Genomic DNA, 22,374 nt, shown 5'->3' on the forward strand with positions numbered 1-22,374 from the left:
GGTACTCAACGTCGAACGCAAACTGCTCCGAAGCTGAAACGGGTGAAAAATGCAAACTGGCACACCTACAAACCTATGGTACATAAGTGTAAGTACATTCATCGTGTCGTTGGCGTTGACGGGGCTCGTGTACGCGTGAAAGCTTTCAGGAAAACTATCGGCGGAAAAATGAAAAATCTATTGTCTGCGTTCGCCAACAGCAGCAGCAGTAGCAGCGACGGCAACGGATTTGACATTAGTTGTCGTTAGGACCATTGGTCGGTATTATTCGCACCCGGCTGGGGGGTAAAGTGCTATTTATTTGCTCAACAGCTGTGAATGTGGGCAAGAAAAAAAAAAACGCTGGCAAGATAATGGACGGGCCAGCAGAATTGTGCTTATGTCAAGTTCTACAGTTGCCTACAAAAAAGACGAAAAATAAAATAAACTCTTTGGTATTAGAAAGGGTGGGTAGTGATGGGGGGTAGTGAATACATAGAACTTATAAATAATAAGTAGTGATCACGGCGTTGTTATGACGGCGTTGATGATTATGATTGAACACCAGGAATGGTTTTGGAGGTTATGCTAAATTGCCCAAACGTGCCGGTTGACATTTCCTCCAATTGTCATAAGCGTTTTAATGATGAAATCAGGGAGCTGTTGGACAATGCGGCGCAATTCCAATACCTTGAAGTGTCATACATAACAAAGCTTTGTTATAGTTGAGTGGTAAACAGGAAGAGAACTCCAAATAAAGTAGATCGCATGCGGAACGCATTTAACCAAGGACGAAAGCTATTTGGGCTTCTTCAAGCTTTGAAAAATATACTACAAGTTTTGTGCAAAATCATGATGTTCTTATTCTGGAACTGAATGAGGCGAACTTTTTCTCGAAATTTATTTTTTATTTCAAGATTTTCAATAGCGGTAATCACTCCTTAGGCTAATGAGAGGTTTAAACAACTCTAGAACCCTATATACAAATATAGACTAAAGAAGGAATAGATACATGGGAAACTTGCTAAATGATGAAACTGAAGCACTCAAGAGATCCAAGTTTAGGAATTGCTCTAGTTGTGTAACTGAATTAAATTTTTATGAGAAAGTTTTTTGGGAACAACGTCCTTTACTTTACTTTTTACATACATACGGCCCAAATTGCTGCAAAAAGTAATCGATGGGGCCTCACAGCTGAAATTTATTCGAGCCAACCACGGCCATTTTTAAAACAATGGCAAACACTTATGATAAAATTGTATTATTGAATCCTTAGGATGGATTTATGAACATTCTTGGAAAGATCTATTCAAAATATTTTTACAGACCGTTTAGATAATGCTTTCACCGTTTACCAATAGATGTTTCTAGGGTCAAGCGCTGGTCGATTAAATCGATTTTTTTATATCGATCTTGGACATTTGTGTCAACTTTAACCCAACAAAATTTTGTAGAGATCTGTTTGCATCCCAAACTTATTCTCAACTGAAAATGTCACTTTTTGAGCCGAATTCTCGACATTTGCGGGAAATTTTGCTTTTCTTTTTTAATTCCAAGAAAAGTGCGGCTGAGGTTCATCGACATTTGTAACCATTTTTATATAAAAAAACGGCGGAAACAAAGTTGTAGACCTAATATTTTACACCCGCATAGGCCAAGTGCGAGTTCGCGTGCGAGTCGAAACTCGCAAACTTCAAGTTCTTTGAATAATGTGAAACTTTTATTTGTACGTGAGCATAGAAGTTATTCGAGAAAATAACTTCAAAATTAGATTCCAAATTAAAAAGGAAAAAGAATGTAAATCGAGAACATTTACATTTTAGATCACTTAAGTTCATAAGTATATATAAGTAAGATTCTTTAGTAGTCCTCACCCTTACTTTTATTTTATAGTATAATATATATATGTATGTATATATATCTACTTGATATTTGTTTTTGTTATTCTTCAAACAAGGTTTATTTTTCAAATAACAAATCACGATATTAAAATTGGTTTGCGAAACTCCGGGGATTCGCCTTGGCACGCACATCACCATTGCTCATCCTTTTATTTTAGAATGAAATAGAGAGATTTGAAAATCCCCCAAAGACCGAAAAAAAAAATAAAAAAGAAAAAGTTTTGAAGACGAATTAACAGACTCGTGCGTAGCACACACGCAATTTCACTTCAAATTCTATACTATATATTGCCTATACATATTATATACAAAAGCGTACATATGTACCGCATGCGAATGCATGCACTTGCTGTGTGTACGCTTTCTTTGGTTTTTTTAGCTTTGAATTTTCCGAAATCTTTTATTTATTTAAACGAAAACGGCCGAAAAACTCGCGAGCACATTTTTCGTGAGTTTTCCAACATGGCCAATACACGACACACACACACACATATATACGTATAGAAAGGTATGAAGAAAATACACAAATACATGCATGTAAATTTATATTTTTATACAATTCGACCGCACACATACACATGCACACAGGCGCAAAATTACCGCTTGACCGAAGCGCACGAATTTTTCACAAAGTTCGAACACATATTTTTCGACTGAAATGTTGAGGAAAATTTTCCTGCGAATTCAGTGCGAGTTGGGCTACTTGAAGAAACGCGTTGTTTTCTGAGTGAGAACCATCACCAAAGAACGACCGAAGAAGAACAAGAAAATAATTACATATTACATTTAGAAATCAATTGCAACTAAACAATTTCTAAATAAAACAAGAAATTTCACAACAAAAAAAATTATAAAAGTAAACGAAAACACAACGTCTGAAATTGTAATCTAAAGTGCGAATTCTTAAAAGAATTCACAAATTCCTTGCAACGTGTGAGAAAAAGTAAAGTGCCGTCGCAGATACTTACATACATATATATTTACTATATATATGAAAAGTTAAAAATAGCTGCATGAAAATTACAAGAAAACACATTAATGTGATCTGCGAATATAGAAAATAAGAATTTCGTGTGTAAAGTGCAAAAATATTAACGATTTCGGATTTTGAACACGAGTTTTGGGTGTGAAAAACATAGATATATGCGCTAGAAAACTGTTGAAGAAGTGCGTGCAGCAAAAGTTAAACTGTGAAATTCAATTAAGGAAGTGTTTGTGAAGACTAGAAGCAAAAAAGACTGAAAAATAAAATATTTTAAATAAAATTGTGGAAAATTTGGTTTTTTAAACTTGGTGTACATATTTATTATAAGGTAGAAGACATGTATAGTGAATACTCATAAAAAAGTAACATTAACGGTGCACAGACATGCAATTAGAACTAAATTAAAAAATAATTAGTAAAAAATAATCAAAAACTATAAAAAAGTACACAAAAAACAAATTAGAACTAAATCTAGCATTTCTATTTGTAAAAAAACATGTAAATAGTAGTAAAAATGTACGATAAAAAATAATATAAAAATGTATATAAACTATCAAAAATTTTATTTAAAAAAATTTAAAATAATAAATAATTATAAAAAAATAATTGGGATAATTTCTTAATTTCAAAAAAATATTTATTTTTTAAGCGTTAAATAAACTAATTTTAAACACTGTTGAACTTCCATAACTCAAACTTCAATAAACTTGAATTGGCAATAGAGACGTTAAATTTCATACAAATCACCTTTCGTAACTCGGTAGTCTCGCTAGCTCGAAGTTGGATTATGGTGATTCGAGTTAAGAAAATTCAACTGTATTTCGAATTTTTAGATATAGAAAGATTTACTTTCAATCAGTATAATATGTATTTTACAAGAAAAAACTTTTTAAAAAATTTAATAAAATTTTCAAAAATTTCACTTTCCAACTTTGAAAAACAGAAATCGGTTTTAAATAGAATATATGCAATTTCTAGGCCTTGTAGAGTAGATATATACTAGTTTGGAAAGTTTTCGAACCCAAAACACATATCGATATATAATTGAAAGAGTCATTCAATTGCATTATATTTGATTGCATTGAAATTTGTCAGAATTTTTATACTCTCGCAACCTGTTGCACAGAGTATCATAGTTTTGTTCACATAACGGTTGTTTGTGTCACCAAGAAATATAAGAGTTAGATATGGGGTTATATATACATAAATGATCAGGATGACGAGTAGATTTGAAATCCGGATGTCTGTCCGTCCGTCTGTCCGTCTGTCCGTCTGTCCGTGCAAGCGATAACTTGAGTAAAAATTAAGATATCTTAATGAAACTTGGAACACATGTTCCTTGGCACCCTGAGGAGGTTGCTTTCGAAAATGGGCAAAATCGGTCCACTGCCACGCCCACAAAATGGAGGAAACCGAAAACCTATACAGTGTCATAACTAAGCCATAAATAAAGTTATGAAAATGAAATTTGGAACATAGGATCCAATTAGGGAGGGGCACATTTGGATGTAATTTTTTTGGAAAAGTGGGCCCCCAAATAGGTTTTTTGTATATAACTCGCAAACCAATAAAGCTATATAAGCCAAACTTTCTGCAGTCGTTTCTTTTAGCCATTTCCTTATACAGTCCAAAAATGAAAGAAATCGGATAATAACCACGCCCACCTCCCATACAAAGGTTAGGTTGAAAATTACTAAAAGTGGGTTAACTCCCTAACGAAAAACGTCAGAAACACCAAATTTTACATAAGAAAAGGCAGAAGAAAGCTGCACTGAGATTTTTTTACAAAATGGAAAATGGGCGTGGCGTCGCCCACTTATGGGTCAAAAACCATACCTCAAGAACTATTCGACCGATTTCAATGAAATTCGGTACATAACACTTTCTTGACACCCTGATGACACGGGTGGAATATGGGCGAAATCGGTTGACAACTACGTCTACTTCCCATATAACCCAATTTTGAATTCCATCTGATTCGTTCACTTTATAATGTATTCATAAGGAACCAATGAAGCTAGCGGAATAAAACTTTACACAAATACTGTATTTGAGCTGTGACATCACTTGTGGAAAAGTTGTCAAAATCGAACCATGACTTTTCAAGGCCCCTGATATCAAACATGAAGAACTCAGTGCCTAAGGTTAATTTTTCACCGAAAATATAGGTAAATCCCTCAGATATTTTAATGTAATTGATTCCCTCTGAATTTTTTTCTTATAACAGTTTCTCTCTGTACCTGAAATGGTAAAAATCGGGTCATAATTTCCCCCAGATCCTATATACCTAATTATAAGTAATATTAAATTAAGTGATCGTATAGTCTTCGATACATTGTATCTTGGTGGTGAAAACGAGTGAAATCGGTTTAGGAATTACCTCAGTCCCCAAATACTATTTATGATGATTTTCGTTATTCTATTGAACTTTATGCCGAATATATGGGTCGAATTGTGTTGTTTTTATAAAATTACATCAATAAATTGCGAGAGTATAAAATGTTCGGTTACACCCGAACTTAGCCCTTCCTTACTTGTTCAAAATATTTTGCTCCAAAATAAAAGTATTTTTTGGACAATAAATGAGTTTTTAAACGTTTGTGTTTCTAAAAATTCGTATTTTGATATTAACAAAAAAATCTAAAAAAGTTGATATTCATTTAAAGATCATTTCATAAATAGAGATCTGTTTTGCCGATGATCGATTTACTACTAAATTATTAGGTCTACAATTTTGCTTCCGCCGTTTTCCAATAGATGTCTCTAGGGTCAAGCACTGGTCGATTAAATCGATTTTTTTATATCGATCTTGGACATTTGTGTCAACCTTAACCCAACAAAATATTTGTAGAGATAGAGATCTGTTAGCATCCCAAACTTATTCTCAACTGAAAATGTGACTTTTTGAACCGAATTCTCGACATTTGCGGGAAATTTTGCTTTGTTTTTTAATTCCAAGAAATATGCGGCTGAGGCTCATCGTCATTTATATATATTTTTTATTAAATAATGATGAAGATATATCAACTTAATTTCCAATTATTATATATATTATGCAGAATAAGAAAGGATTATGTTTGAAAGTGAAAGCTTTTCTAAAACCAAACAATTTTATAATTCTTACACCGAGTCATCAAAATTAATAACATTTCAACTAATAATTTACAACAACGAAACCACAATCAAACATTAATCAAAAACCACAAAACTTTAATGCAAACCACACACCCAAAACCAAATTTAAAGACAACTTTGTCTCCAACAAACTAGATTTTCACATTTCACGCCCACAAATTTGCGAATTTTTATATAATATTTTTTGCGAATTTTCAGTGATTTGGTGATAAGTTTTTGGCTCGAAGAAAAAATTCATAAAAAATATAAAAAAAATTAAAATAAGAAACGCAATCGCAAAATAACAACGCTGCGGTACTTAGAATTCTAATGAGATTATTTGTAAGATAAATTGCGGTACAGCTAGCAAACGTAGAGAGATTAACTGAAATCGGCTGAAAGTAGGAAAAAGTGCTTGTGGCCTGCTGTCTGTTGTCAACCAAAATCGAAATCGACGCAAACACCAAGCAAATCGACCAACGCAACACAGTGTATAAACGATTTTTGGCAAAAGTTTTGCTTTAAGCGACAAAAAAAAAATCGACATAAACGCATATAAACGTTAGAAGCAACAACAACAACAATCGAACAGCAATGAATTCAGCGGGGTGAGTAATTTTTGCACAGTATTAACTTTTTAAGACTTTAAATTTAAGTAAAGAATTTCGAGTAGAATTTGTCGAAAATAAGTTAGAGAAAAATTGCAAAAAAAAATTCAAAAATATATATATATATAAACTAAACGACGCGCATATCCAGAAGAAAGTATCGCAAAATATAAAATTATAATTGCGGTGCTAGTGAGAAAAATAATATTAAGAGAATTAAGGAATTTAACGGTTTTATCTGGACTCTAGCTTTCTCATATTATATCCTCATCAATTTTCTTAAGTTTTTATCACAAATATGTATAGACATTAAAATTATCTCTCACAAATCAACACTATCGATTTATGCAGTTTTTACTTCCCAAGTCCACTCTGTGTGAAGAGAGTAAGATACAAAGTCTCACATACGCAAACAAACACATGTGTAAATCTGTGTTGCCAATAATTCAGTGCGAGGTTCTTGTATTTTTATATAATATTTATTTTTTTGTCGTTGGCTTTCTTCACTTTGAAGGCCAACAACGCCCACCACCTCAGGGCCGCCAGCGCCGACATGCCAGCACAACATTTGTGACGGTTAATGCGTTGCGTCAGCTGGCACCGCCCGACCAACCAACCAACTTGTGGTGGCTAAGTGTCGAACTATTGTGGGTTTATGGGTGGCGTGTGCGCGCCTGATGTTCTGATGTTTTAGCAAAAATATAAAAACACACACACAAAAAAATGAATAAATGAAAATGAATTAAAAATAAAAAGAAACAGGAAGGCATATATTTGCGAAAGTTGGGCGATAAAATAAAATATTTTTTAGAAAAAAAAAAATTAATTAAAATTAAATGTATTATTTGAAATATTTAAATATTGAGTCTATAAACTTTCGTATATAATGAATATATAAATTTAATTACTAAAATACTAAATGTAGCGCAAAACTTGTCTTCAATTAATTAATTTTATTCGCTTTTCTCATTATTTCGCACCGGAAATACCTTTGCTAGTGTATTTATTGACAACTGAATTCAGACTCAGTGCATCATTTGACATTTAACTGTCTTCAGTGACACACACATGCGCCAATCGCTCATTCAAAATTGTGCGCTCTTCAGTTTTCTGTTTCTGCATTTCCAACTTGAAGAGTGTGTGTGACTGTGTTTTAGGGCAAATTTTAGTTTGTTTTCACGAAATCAACCGGTTAATTGGTGAAATGTGAAAATTTTATGCGCGCAAAACTGTCGCATAAACAATTAATTAATTGAAATATGTACATATATTCGGAGCGTGGGTTAGACTGGGTAGGCGGATTTTGATATATACGATTTTATGCACGTGACAGGTGCGTGGAATTGAAAATTAACGGTTAGATATATTTTCTTGAAATCCGGCATAAATTAGGTTGAAAAACTATAAATGACATTTTAGGTAAATTTTGTAAATATCGAAGAAAAAGATTTTCAAATCACAATAATATTTTTTCAAACGAAAAATTTGTAAATTTTATTAAACTCAGGTTTGTTAACTTGAAAAAGAGGAAAAAGTGATAATAAAAACAAATTTTATAATAAAATAGTGGGAAAAAATAAATAAAGTAATTCTTTCAACAAAACATGCAAAATAAAAATATCTCCAAATATTTACTTTTCTATCAATATTTTCAGTTGTGATACAAACTTTGTTCTGAAAAAAAAAACTATAATTTCGACTACGGTTAAGGGGTTAGGGGTAGTCAGAGACACGAAAAAATGAGAATTTTCAGTAATTTTTTTTCATGTTATTTTTATGTATAATAATATGGCATTATTATAGAATGTTTTGACTTAAAGTCACGAAAATTTGAAAAAAAAATTATAATTTCCAAAGTTATAGCTGTCTGTATTGAGCCAGTTTCAAAAAAAGTCCTTGCGGTGACAATAATAAGTCCTTGGAGATTCATCTAAAATCAATCGGAAAAACAAAATTTGTTTTAGAAATAGATAATTCCGGCCTGATCGAAGCTTTTTTTTCAAAAATTATCAAAATAGCGACCTTGAGATTTTCGGGAAAAAATCAACAGTTTGTTTTGTCTTAAAAAATCGAAATTTTTGAAAAAAAAAATCTTTGGTTCAGGCCTGAGTTTATTATGCATTCTAAAAGCTGTAGAAGTTTCATTAAAATCTACCGAGCGGTTTTCGAGTTACAGTTATCACCAGTTCAAAAAATATAGTTTTGAGAAAACACGTTTCACACTAGCGTTTTGGAGTGCCCGAGCGCTCGTTGTTATTTGTGAAATAACTCTAAAAGCAATTATCGGATAAACTTCAAATTTTCATAGTATATTTGTAAGATATTACACTTAACGAAAATGCAATGCAGTTATCCTTTGTGATACCAATAAGCTCCTATTGGATCAAAGATCAGCAAAACGCTTGGAATATGTTACGAACTTCTTTTGTCGGCTAATATCAATTCTAGCCAATTCGCTATGTACGTCGAAAGTGAGCCTTCCAAGGTGTTTCAACACCAGTCTGGCAATAGCTGGACAATAGAGGAGGAAATGCTAAGATAATTTCAATTAAACCAATACAAAAAATCAAAAAAAATTTCCCTGAAATTTACCAAAAAACCTCTTTAAATATTTCTTGATATTCAACTTTTGATTAAACTTTTCATAAAAACCTCATACTGTAGACTGTTTTTATTTGATTTTAAATAATTTACTAGCATAAGTATTTCTCATTTAATTATATAATAAAACAAAAAATAAATAAAAAATAAAAATAAAAGAAATATTGAAACAAAAAATCCAAATTGTTTCAGCTAAATCTTCTGTTTAATGCCCCGTCATTTCTATTTTTACTTAAAAATTTATTTTTAAAATTATCTGTTCCAAATTACTAATTTGCATAGTTGTGCTCAATTTAAATTAGGTCAGTTCTTAGTGAGTGGTTTTATTTTCGCAAACAAATTGCATATGTTGAAAGCATAACATAACAAATACGAAGTGTTAACGATTTTGACAGTTTCATAATTTTTTGTGTTTGTATTTTAAGTTATTGAAAATAAATGATTTTTGCAATAAAAAATCAAAAAAATTTTAAAGAAAATTTTTACAAAATAGTTTGGATAAATATCTGGAATTTGTCCCCATTATACATTTATTCAATTTTATAGGTGAGTTTGTAAATTTTTATAAAAAAACTTATATGTTTGTTTACCAATTTCAACGATGAATAAGCATTCACTCTTCTTATCAAGAATTATTTTCCATATAATTTAGGCTTTCTTATATTTTATGTTTTTTTTTTTTTATTTATTCACACAATTCACTAATGAAATGTGGAGAAACCCATTCAGACTTCTTGGTTTAAGTACAAATTCAAGGTCACATAAATTAAGCAAATTATTACGCACACGAAACCAACTAAAATAAAATGAGAAAAATCAGAAAGTATTATTAGGTCTAAAAATAAAACAAAATTTTCTTCAACTATTAAGATTTAGGCGGCGCAGAATGATGTTCATTAATCCACACGTGTTTATAAAAAGCAAAGAGAAACGAATTCGCATATAAACAACAATAAATAAAAATGTCATATGAGCGTACAATTTATACCAGAAGAGAGTAAAAATTTAATTTTTTTAAATATTGAAACAAAAAAATATTAAACACTAAATAAAGCGGAGAACGACAATAGAAAAATAAGAATGATAATACAATTTTATTTAAAAAAATTGTTTAATTCGTCAAACTTTAGAGGCTGTCGAATCGAACAAACAACTGGTATAAACCCAATAAACTGGCATAATAAATGAAGATTGAAGATAAAAAGGTAAATCGATGATACGTGAAATGAAAATCATTCAAAAACATTCAAACACAACCAAACACTTACTCAAAACCCCCAACAGTTGTCGTAATTCACTCGAGATAATGACATTTGGCAACTGACACTTGTCAGTGAGCTTATGACAGCCGATGTTCCCGCCAAATAATTGAATTATTGCGCCAACGTTTCAATTTTGCTAATTGTTATTTTTGCACGAAATGCAGACGCACAGGTATTAGTCATTTTTATTCTCGCCGCGTTTTTTGAAAACATAAATAATTTGCTAATTTTTCGCTGTCCAAGAAAAATAGGTCATAAAAATGTCTAAGTAAATAAAATCAACATATGCATGACGTCTTGACAATGAGTGCGGGTATACGATTGCACAGAGAGTTGCGATAGAAATTTCGCATATTGACAATTGACACTTTTGTACCGAAAATGTCAGTGCGTCTGCACGTGGAAATCTGTGTGTGTGTGTTAAAGAGGTCACTAGAACGCCAAATAACGCTTTGCTAATGGTGAGGGTGCGGAAGGAAGTGTATTGCAAAATAGGTCAGGGTTATGTAGAAAGTATTTTTGTGCGGTTTCGTGAGTGGGGAATATTGAGATAATAATAACCAAAATATGGCAACTGTTATAGATAGTAAAATTAATTCAGAAAAATTTTTTCGAAAATATTTTCGAAACATTTCGTGAGCTAAAAAATTCCGAAAAATTTAGTAACTTTACCAAATACTGCCAGCGAGCATTACGAATAAATCTAACACAATTTATTACATTCACTTTCGTTTTTTAACTTTGATGATCTGTTTATTTTACCATTTCTTTTAGTTTTTATGGAACTTTTAGTATTTCCTGTTGGATTATAACCTTCACTGCAGGCTACTTCAAACGCATTAACTAATTTATTTACCTACATATATATATATATAAAGCTACATATGTGAACCATCTACTTTGTATGAATCATCGATCAATTGATTCAGATTTCGTAAACAAATTTAGTCTTTTACCTCATTTTATAAACAAAACCTTCAGCAACCACAAAAAACGAACCATTAAACTAGATACAAACAGGAATTGTTCTTTTTTTTTACTTTTTGACTAAATTGAAATTGCTTTCGATTAATGCGAAACGTTTTGGAAAATAAAAAAACAAATTTTAATTTTTTTTTCAAATTATGTGTTAGTTTTGAAACTCCGAAGGCTATAAGTGCAGTGGCGTGTAGAGTAAGCGGTATCAAGTGTCCCTTGTTACAAAATCTTTAATTTATTCGAAACTTTAGACATCTGTGTATTATTATTTGAAAAATTATTTCAAAACTGTGACAGCGTTAATTAAAAAATACTTACATCCATCTATAAACTATTTTTTAAAAACTCTCCAAAAGTGCTTTAGTATGAATACGTGAAATAATTATGTGCAGCATATTCACACCAAAACCATTAATCATCTTTGGAGATATTCACAAGAGCAACATAAATATCTTCAATATTATTTAAGCATTACAATACTTAAGATTTACATAAGCTTATAGTACACATGATATACATACATATATCCATATAACCCATACACATATATTCGTAAATATCCATATACAAATAGTATGTTGCTATCTGTATACACGTAAACTTAATTGCCTCAGTTTTTATGTAATCACATGTGGGTGTGACCTGATGCATTCACCTCAACGTCGCGCCTTACTACTGTAGACACATAAAATCGTATATATACATACATATTTACACATTTACTCACATGTGTGTTTGTATGTAGTGTGGATGCCCCAGATCTTGATTCTTAACGCTTGATATCCATACACTTCCACGTTCCAATTGCTTTGTGTAATGCATAAGAATTAAAATGCATTTATTTAGAACAAGTGTATATAAATATATATATGTGCATATAGTAAAATATTTGTATTGTGCAGCATAAAAAGTGAATGTGCAAAGAAAGTGAATGTGTGCTTAATGAAGTGGAATGCAATGTGCGCTAAAGAATGTGTGGGAGTGTATTAAGGTGTACTGAAAAATATTAAAAAATAATAATAAAAATAAAATTTAAAAAAATACTAAAAAATATGATTTAAACTAAGAATAAAATAAAAAAATAAAATAAAATAAAAATAAAATAAAAAAATGAAAATAAAATTAAATAAAAATTAAATAAAACAAAATAAAATAAAATAAATAAAAAAATGAAAATAAAATAAAATAAATAAAAAAATTAAAATAAAATGAAAATAAAATAAAATAAAAAAATAAAATAAAATAAAATAAATAAAAAAAAATGAAAATAAAAAAACAAAATAAAATAAAATAAAATAAAAAAAAAATAAAATAAATAAAATAAAATCAAATAAAATAAAATAAAACAAAATAAAAAAAATATAATAAAAAAATGAAAATAAAATAAAAAAATAAAATAAGATAAAATAAAATAAAATAAAAAAATAAAATAAAATAAATAAAATAAAATAAGATAAAATAAAATAAAATAAAAAAAATAAAATAAAATAAATAAAAAAAATGAAAATAAAATAAAATAAAATAAATATGAATAAAATTAAATAAAATAAAAAAATTAAAATAAAATAAAATAAAATAAAATAAAATAAAATAAAATAAAATAAAATAAAATAAAATAAAATAAAATAAAATAAAATAAAATAAAATGAAATTAAATGAAATACAATTAAAATAAAATAAAATAAACTAAAATAAAATATAATAAAATAAAATAAAATAAAATAAATAAAATAAAATAAAATAAATAAAATAAAATAATATTAAATTAAATTAAAATAAAATTAAAACATATGTAAAAATAAAAAATAAAAATTAGGATAGTAAAAAATAATATGAGTAAATAATAAATGAAAAAATAAATATTTTTTTTTTAAATAAAAAAGTAAAAATTTTAATTATTATTATTATTTTTATTTAAATTATGTACTCGTATACGAAGAGTACATACTCTAGCTTAAAGTCTGACTTCAATACAGTGAAACGAAAAAGCAGCTACAAAGGTGATTTGCGTTTATATTAATCCATCGTAAATTGACTGGAACTTTATAAATAATTTTTAGGCTCAGAGTCCCAGAAGTATTAAAAGCCTGCAATAATTTCTGCTTATATCCTTAGTATGCTTTTTTCAACTCGATCTTCAGATCTTATTACTTTAAGAGTCCATCTGGCTACCTCTAACATTTGATTCATGTTACGGATTTAAGAAGAATTTTAGAATTTTTAAGAGAAAAATATCAAAAACACAGGTCTTCTTCGACCTGATTAGATGACGATGAAAATCTGAAGCACCAGTAACAAAAAATTGCATTTTTTTTAATATGAGAGAGACTGCAAAATAGTCTCTTTACACTTAAATTGTTTGTTCTCAAAACAATGAGATTGTACTGAATCGTTTATAAATTCAAGAACAGACCGGGGTTTATAATATACTTTTACACTCCCACTTCGGATTAGCTGCACTTTTAATCGGTTCCAAATATGTAGGTGACAGACGGCAGCAAAGCGAATTATGAACTCCCATAAACAGCTAATTGGCAATAATATTTTCATTTTGGTAAAATAAAATTGGATAGAAAGCAAATATATCTGTTGTCAGCCGCACAATTAGTACAAAATCACTAATTACTAAAGAAATATACATAAATACGTTATTATTATAATTTCCATTTTAGAAAAAATTAGCTATTTCATTGCATGCGTATGTTTTTGTTTACATTTAATAGAAAAACATCGGTCAGTATTGCATATTTTCATTCACAATAGGTTAAAAGCGGCCATGTTTAACAATGTTGCCAACGAAAATGCCACGAACTCCCACTAACTCTCTAAAATTTTGAGGATAAAATGAGGGTTAGAAAAAGGAGTTAACTGAGATAACTCTCGAATTAACCCCGATTAAAGCAGTTATTCCGAATTAACGCCGCCGTCTGTCAGGGGTATTACATACAAATTATTTCTAAGTTAGTGACTAGCTAGCTATAAATATTGATATAATAATTGATTTTACGGCCTTAAATCAAGATTACTGGTTACAAAACAACAATAATTATAAAAAATACGACGAAGTTATTTTTAGAGATTTAAATTTCACAGTTTACCTTAGCTACGCTTCTTCTGCAGGCATCAATTATCACGGCTAATTACTTTCATAAATCTCAAGAGCGGAACCTAAAAATGCTTCCCAAAAATTATGCTCAGCTCAGCAAACATTTCACTTTCTACATCACATACAAATTAACAATATTTCCAAACTTATTATCTGATCTTATTCGTAAACAAATCACTACACAGCCAGCCGCCGCGAGTTTCTCCTTGCACCCAAAGCAATCACATGGATAATTATGCATATTTACATTACCTTTAAATTACGAAAATTTTCCTCGCTGCTGCTGTGGCAGCTCCCACAGCTGCGGCATGCAAGTGAAATTTTTTCGGGATGCAACATAATGCTGCAACAAATTGAGTAATGAGCAATGACACGCCTAATCAGCCACGACAATTTCTCATTTCTCATGCGCCTGTAATGCCTATAAATGTAGTAGATGTAATCGATACTTGTTTTGGCCAACATAAATAACCGGTGCACGGTGTACGGTGGTTGGCGATTGAGTGAATTGTCGTTAAAAAAAAAATAAAATGTAAAAGAGAGTGTCGAAAACTGAAATAAAAAGCTCTTGTACATGCAACTATCAGTGAAATAATAAATCGCGAGCAGCAGAGTTGCCAATACGTTTATGTACTATATGTGGCGCCACCAAATCAATATATATTACAACAACAAATGAAAGCAGTAAAATTGTTGCTCAACAGGAGCAAAAAACAATAAATAGTCGTAAGACATTACAAAAAAGTAAGTTGATATTTGGAGGCCCGAATTTTTCGGGATCCCGAAATTGGAAAATGGAGCTCCCGAATTTGCTGTACACACCTTTCTTAAGTTGTTAAAATCTTAGTGAAGAACTTTGTGTTGTTGTTAACTCTTAAACCCATATCTTCCACAAAATCACACACTTCCTTTTTAAGTTCGGGATCCCGAAGTTTCGGGATTTAGTTTTAATATGACTCTTCATATCTTTATCGTTCATATATTCTACAAAATTACATACATTCCAATTAAGTCCCGAACACATTCGGCATCCCGAAATTTCGTGATTTTGCTCTAATATGACTCTTCAGGCAACGTCGTTTCTATTTTCCATAAAATTACAAACAATCCTGTTAGTTTCTGAAAATTTTCGGGATCCCGAAATTTCGGGATTCCATTTTAATAACAACAATAATGGCAGCTGTGTATAGAAAAGTCAAATTATTAAATTTTTTTTTCATTTTTTTTTCAACACAACATAATCAAAAAGTAAAGCAGTGATTTTCCTTTCGTTAATTTATAATAGCTACCTAACCAGCAGCTTGTTTAATAGCTTCAATACCCATGCACCCATACACCCATACATACATATATATATATACTTTTATACTTTTTTCGCGACTTGGCACTTTTTGGCGCACGCCAATTCCGCAAAGCTTTCACTCTTTATGAACTTTCGCAAGCATCGCGTCTTAAGTTGGGCGCTAAAATGCACACACACATACACAATATATTGATGACTTTGCTGTTGCTGCTGCTACTGATGTTGTTAGCTTTATGCTGGTTAAAAGGTTGACTGCACAGCTGTTGCTGAGTGGATTGCCTGATTGCTTGGCAAATACTTGTCGCACATGTTGTCTGTTAGTAGTATGTTTCACAAAAAGCCCAGCATTTCAATCATTACTCTATACTGCAATCTCTACGTATCGCTGCGCAGCGAGTTCCATTAATAAACATAATAAATGTGCGCAGTTAGACGCGGTCGCGTGGTGATCACTGATGAAAAATGTGCCTATAACACACATGGTGGTTCATTGAACGGACACACAAGTGACTGGCCAGTCAATGAGACAGTTAGCTAGCCTTCGCAACACACCCCATCGTGTTTTATGCATAACTATTTTCATTTCATTTCGTTCGTTTATTTTCACTACAGGCACGCATTTGCAGCCTCTTTTGTTTTGGTCGCCACTACGGTTAGTTGGCAATGGTGCGTATGCGCATGCGTGTAGCTCATTACGTATGGCTACAAAATCAATGTGCCGGTTACAACAAAACAAAGATGACAAATGCCACATTGTCTTGCAAGCGAACAAGAGAAATACGTTTCATTACAAAAACAAAAAAAAAAAACAAACAGCATCCTCATTTGCGTTGAATTGGTGCTTAATGCGCTTTTGTTCGTCGAAGTCGAGTTGGGTTTGTATTGCAATAATTCGTATGTTGTCGATTGCTAATTACATAAGCGATAGGCTGGCGGTGCGCAAATATTTAGCACACATTGGGTTTTTGTAGCATTTTCGAATTGGAAAATATTGTATATGGCACAAAAAACCGGTGAATGAATAATCGTTCGTTGCGCCATTGAGTGGTGGCTCGTCTCAAAAATTTGGCTAAAACTGCATTGCACTACTTTAATGCATAAACTTACATTACAAATTTGCGTGAGTGACTAAGCGTGAATTACCCGCCAGTGCAGTTGACTAAAAATCAACACTCACATACTCATCATCAGATTTTAAGCTAAGCGAAAAAGTTGTTAAATAGAGTTCACACATTACTTGTTCAAGGACAAGTGAGTAATCATGAGTATTTACATATTTGATGACCGCTTTAGTGGCCGTCTGGGTTTTCATGTTAGACACTGTTACATTTCTTCTCGGAATTCATATTAATACTCTAATTAGATCCAACTTTGAACCTTCAAACTGTTTTAAGACTGTTGTATGACTTTCAAAACAATTCCAAAGCATAGATTCATGAAAATCTCAAAAAAATCTTTCACCTTTGTCGTTTCCACCCCACAGAACAATTTCTAGTGTCATACAATTGCAACCTGTTATATTCAATTGCTATCAAGGAGATGACAAGATCACCTTGCTTGAAGCGCAAGAGTTCGAACGACCGATTGAGACAAAAGTTCGTGATGATAAAATCTCTTGCTTTTATGACCTTGCAGCAGATACGGTTAATAGTAATAATATTTATAAAGGCAGTCTATGACAACAAATCGCCAAGATCTGTACGGAACTGTCACTATCTTCGTTTCAATAAAATTTTAAGTTAATTTTCTGATTCGTAGACGCTGATCCCAAAAAACTGTCAAGAAGGAGAACCATCTTTCATATCATATATAGGTCTACAACTTTTCTTACGCCGTTTTTTTTTTTGTAAATTTAAGGCTTTTTTGTATAAAAACGGTTACAAAAATGTTATTCAAAATATTGGCCGTCGCTAGCTACTACTTTTGACCATCTTTCTGGCAGCATGCGTATTCCGTGGAAATGTCGATAAATCGGCTCAAAAAGTGACATTTTTTCAGTTGAGAATAAGTTTGGGATGCAAAGAGATCTCTACAAATACTTTGTTGGGTTAATGTTGACACAAATGTCCAAGATCGATATAAAACGATTTAATCGATTTAATCGATCAGTGCTTGGCCCTAGAGACATCTATTGCGAAACGGCAGAAGCAAAGTTTTAGACCTAACAAGCTAAATATCTTAACTTTTGGAACCAAAAGATTTCAGATATGGACATCTTAAAACTATCACGATCTCTCACAATTTCAGAATACAAATGTATATTGTAAATTAATTCTATTTGCGCCAAAGATCTGCCAACAAAACAGCATTTAATTTAGGGTATGTATTGTAATCTTCAAACAACAACATTAAAAAGTGTTAGAAGCATTAGAAGTGTTGCGAAGTAACGAAACGAGATTATAATGCCTAATTAAGAAGCTGCCAGTTGTGCCTTTAACGGAAGCGCTTATACTTTGACCTTCTATGCAGCAGCTCGTGAGATTATCTGAAGTTTAAGTATGGCACATATCCATTCTTAATACCACTTACGCATTCTCAAGCACTGGAAACATCAACTTTTGCATACCAAATATGAATTCTCCGACCGCTAAAGAAATAACTGCACACTGTCAGCGAGTAATTATGATAATACTAATTCCGAAAATGCATCTCTTTTTACCCAGTTTGTCAGCCAATAACAAGGCCATAAATAAGAGCAAATTGTCGCCGCCAAGCATTGCACAAGCTCGTTAACGAGCGTTCAACAAAACATAAATGTCGTAAATGTTCGCAAACAAATATTGCGACGATTTGCAAAGTGTTTTCGTTGGCGGCGGCTGCGGCGGCATCGGCAACACGTTGACCGAACGAACGGGTTTTATTGACAACCAGATTATTTTGCTGTTGTCTGCTTTCATGCCGACGGTATTTGCATAAATGTAGTAATGTAATGCAAATGTGGTGTAAATTTTTGATGAATTTCTGCGGTGATGCGATGCGGTGCGTCCGATTGCGGTTAGCGCCAAGTGAGTTAGTTCATACGTACGTTCAACAAAAGTGACGACAACAACAAAATAGAGTAAATAAAAATCTTCAAAACAAACAAAAGTTAAGGTGAAACGAAATTTTATACCGGCGCACACAACGCGATTCGGCGCGGCGGTGGTAATAACCGCAACATTGCATGGTCACGGCTGCAATGAGACCGTGTAGTAAAAAATATAGTTTCAATTTTGCTGGATTGCATATATTATTATACATATAGATATAGATCATCATAAAGCTCAGTTTCGATTAACAACAATTTCAAAAAAATATTGAATTTCCTACAGGGTCTGTAAGTATTGGAGTTATGCTGCGACAGTCAACATGCTTCAACGGCTAGCGCGCTCATCCGTCGCAAGCTGTAAGGATTGTTGTAAAACGGCTGTTTGTTATTTGGTCATTGGAAACGAACCTCCGTACGGACAGGCCTGCCATGATATGGCCTGTCGTTGATCAGTTAGACCGCGTCACATGATCGCTTAAAGTTTGAGCAAATCATTTTTTATTTGCATATCGTAGGCCTTGTGCTGTAAGCGTATTTGTTTTTGAAATATTTTTTTTTTCTTTTTCCTTGATTTACATAATTTCACGCTATGAACTTTTGGTATGAAATGCGTAGTGCGCTGTGACAACGTAAGAGGTGTGTTCAAAAAATAACGGGAATTAGCATCCATATTCGTATAGACAGGATTGAATGCTATTCAAAAGGATTTTCTATTTCCAAAAGAGAACCTTAAGGGGTCTCGATTGACAAGTATACGAGAAATCGCTGAAAAAGCCAGGCTATCTCAAAAATCTAGTTTAAGAAGTGTTTCGAAGATTGGAAGAAGCGTTGGTATAAGCGCATAATATCAAATGGCGATTATTTTAGCGGTAAAAACAATAATGTTGACAATTAAATAAACATTTTTTTAAGATCGAAAATTCCCGTTATTTTTTGAACACCACTCGTATATTTGAAACTCAGAAATTTGGTTTACATTTTCACAGCTTGTTTTCGCGCATCCACCTTTATTTATTTATTGTCATTGCATCTTGTAAACTTTTGCAAATATTTACGTTTTACGACATTTTGATGTATTGTATTACCTTAACATTGGATCATAAAATGTGAACTCGCACAAAGGTAAACAATAATAACAACAACAGTAGAGACAAGTACTAAGAAAATATATGCGCAAGAAATGAAATAATAAATTCCTTTAATAAAAACACATTACATTTAAATGTGCGCAGTCGCACATGTGGCATGCAAAGCATACAACATTTTATGTGTGAAAATCTTTCCAAATGACGAGCTGTGTTTATAAAGTTTTTTTTTTTAATTTTAATATTTTTTTATCTTAATATTTTTAATTTTTATTTTTTTTTTACATTTGTTATTATTGACTTTCGGGGCAACTGTAGTAATGGAATTTTTCAGCCTTTTAGCGTCAACGTTTTCGCTTAGCATCTTTGTGTATTCAATATTTATATGCCGTGTTTACTTTAGAATTAACATTTTACTTGTCGCCTAAAATAATATTATATTTTTTTATATGTATTTAAATACATATATTTTGATTGTGCATAGTCCTCGCGGCGCAAGTTCAAGCGCCATCATCATGGCTATACGTGCGTCCATGAATTATGTGTTGAAAATCATAAATCACTCAAAAAGAATCGCAAAAATTTGCGCGACTATGAAAATGTCAACGGCAATATATTTTTTTTTTTTTGTAATTTTTCAAGTTAATGTGAATTATTGTAGGGCTTTTATGAGGTAAATATATGCAGTTGTAGCGAGGATTATTGAGGATTTATGCATATAAATAAGCTTATGTATGCTCATAAAAACCGACATATATATAAGCTTCTAATTCTAATAAATTCGGTTGTCTCAAATATGTACAAAGCAGCTGTAGTTTGTGAACTAATTACCTAGTAAAAATTTTAGTGTCCATATCTACAAGTAAGATTAACTGCGTTTCAAAGATTTTTTTCGATTTTTGTGGCGATTTTTGTTTGTTAAAAGCTTACACTTCGTCGCTTGTTCGTGAATTCTTGAAGAGAACCTTAAGGGGCACACCTAGTGTGAAATTTCAAAAAAATAATTTTTTTTTGTTTCATATTTCGGTAGATTACACCTTTAAAAATAACATATTAAAATTTCAAATCGATATCTCAAATAGTTTATGAGTTATAGAAATTTAATGAGCAGCCGCTCGGTAACAATGAAGACGATCATTTTATCTTTAAACGCGTTTTTCACGAAACAGCATTTTCCGAATTTGCTGCAGTGATTACTCAAAAACAAATGATCCGATCACTATCGAATTTTTTTTACAAGTTCCATATATAGTTCTCCGTACATCGTACCTATCGATTTTTGATCTGATCAAAAAATCGAATTTTGGCAGGACAAAAACGACCAAAATTTTGGGCAAAATTCGACTATTTTTTTATAACGCCGCCATGTTGTCAATTTTTGATTTTTTTTATCGTGGGTCATTGTACAGACAATATTATCTAGTTTAAGGAGAATTTTATTTTTTTAGATTTCATCAACGGAGAAGGCCAGAATCACTGCAGCAGTGAAGGACCTTTTTTTCGCGCCGTTGGAGATCGACTATAACTTAAAAAATATTTAATTTTTTTCTTCAAAAATTTCACTGTATATTCTTGAAACATGTATAAATATATTCTTAAAATTTTAAAATAATTGATAAAGTATTTTTTTTAATAACAATTCCAAAAATTAACCTTTTTTAGGCCATTACACTAGGTGTGCCCTTAAAGGTCCTACGTTTTACAAGCATACGAGAAATCACTGAAAGAGCCAAAGTCTATAACAAAAACGAGTTTGAGAAGTGTGCCGACGATTGGAAGAAGCGCTGGCATAATTGCATAGTAGCGAAGGACTATTTTAAGGCAACAACATTTCTAGTGTGTAGAATGAATGAATATTTTTTCAAAAAACCAAAAAATCCCGTTATTTTTGAACACACCTCGTATGTCTATGCCTATATCTTCGTCGAGTTTTCTTTATTTTTTATATTACTATACTTTACTCTATGTTCTGTGTCTTATTGTCTATCTCAACTAATACCTCTTCATATATGCATCTCTACTCTCTTTTCTATCATCTCTCTTTTCGCTTTATCTATCACAACTTGCAATTTTTTATTTTTTCTCTTATTTTTACTTAAAAACTGCTTTATTTTATCGGTATATCTCATCACTTAACTTTATCTATGACTTAACTATATCTTTATCTTTCATTTTGCCTAACTGAATTCTCTAACTTTTATTTAACTCTCTGTAAGAATTTATTTTTATCTTGTTGTTTCTTTATTATCTCCTACTATTTATTATTTGTTTATAGAATTCTTGATCTTGAAATCTGAAGTTATTTAATCTTATCTTTACATTTTACATTAACTTCATATATTATTTAACTTTGCCTGTGACCTTAACAACAACTCAGTTGGTATAACATTAACTCTCAATATGTTCATAGCCTTATCTCTCATT

At 31.4% G+C, this 22,374-nt stretch overlaps 3 protein-coding genes across 6 annotated transcripts in view; 1 reads left to right on the plus strand and 2 right to left on the minus strand.

Moving 5' to 3' along the window:
* Positions 1–9,576, minus strand: part of LOC105217715 (uncharacterized) — a 135,213-nt gene extending 125,637 nt beyond the window's left edge. Inside the window, exon 1 of the mRNA XM_054227698.1 lies at positions 9,567–9,576. The gene's annotated coding sequence lies outside the window, so the exon portion shown is untranslated. The remainder of the gene's footprint in view (positions 1–9,566) is intronic.
* LOC105219401 (DNA fragmentation factor subunit beta) overlaps positions 1–22,374 on the minus strand; it is a 102,759-nt gene that overhangs the window by 20,165 nt on the left and 60,220 nt on the right. The window lies entirely within an intron of this gene.
* Positions 2,524–22,374, plus strand: part of LOC105219402 (protein piccolo) — a 66,348-nt gene continuing 46,497 nt past the window's right edge. Inside the window, exons 1-2 of one of the 4 annotated variants that reach the window (XM_054227689.1) lie at positions 2,524–2,607; positions 6,199–6,587. In XM_054227689.1, coding sequence (XP_054083664.1) covers positions 6,574–6,587 — 14 coding nt within the window. In that variant the 5' untranslated portion in view covers positions 2,524–2,607; positions 6,199–6,573. Of the gene's footprint in view, positions 2,824–2,851; positions 3,194–6,198; positions 6,588–22,374 lie in introns of those variants that run through there. The other 3 variants (XM_054227686.1, XM_054227687.1, XM_054227688.1) reach the window with 3 other exon arrangements.

Source organism: Zeugodacus cucurbitae, chromosome 3, assembly GCF_028554725.1.
Source record: "Zeugodacus cucurbitae isolate PBARC_wt_2022May chromosome 3, idZeuCucr1.2, whole genome shotgun sequence".
Classification (NCBI taxonomy): Eukaryota; Metazoa; Arthropoda; class Insecta; order Diptera; family Tephritidae; genus Zeugodacus; species Zeugodacus cucurbitae.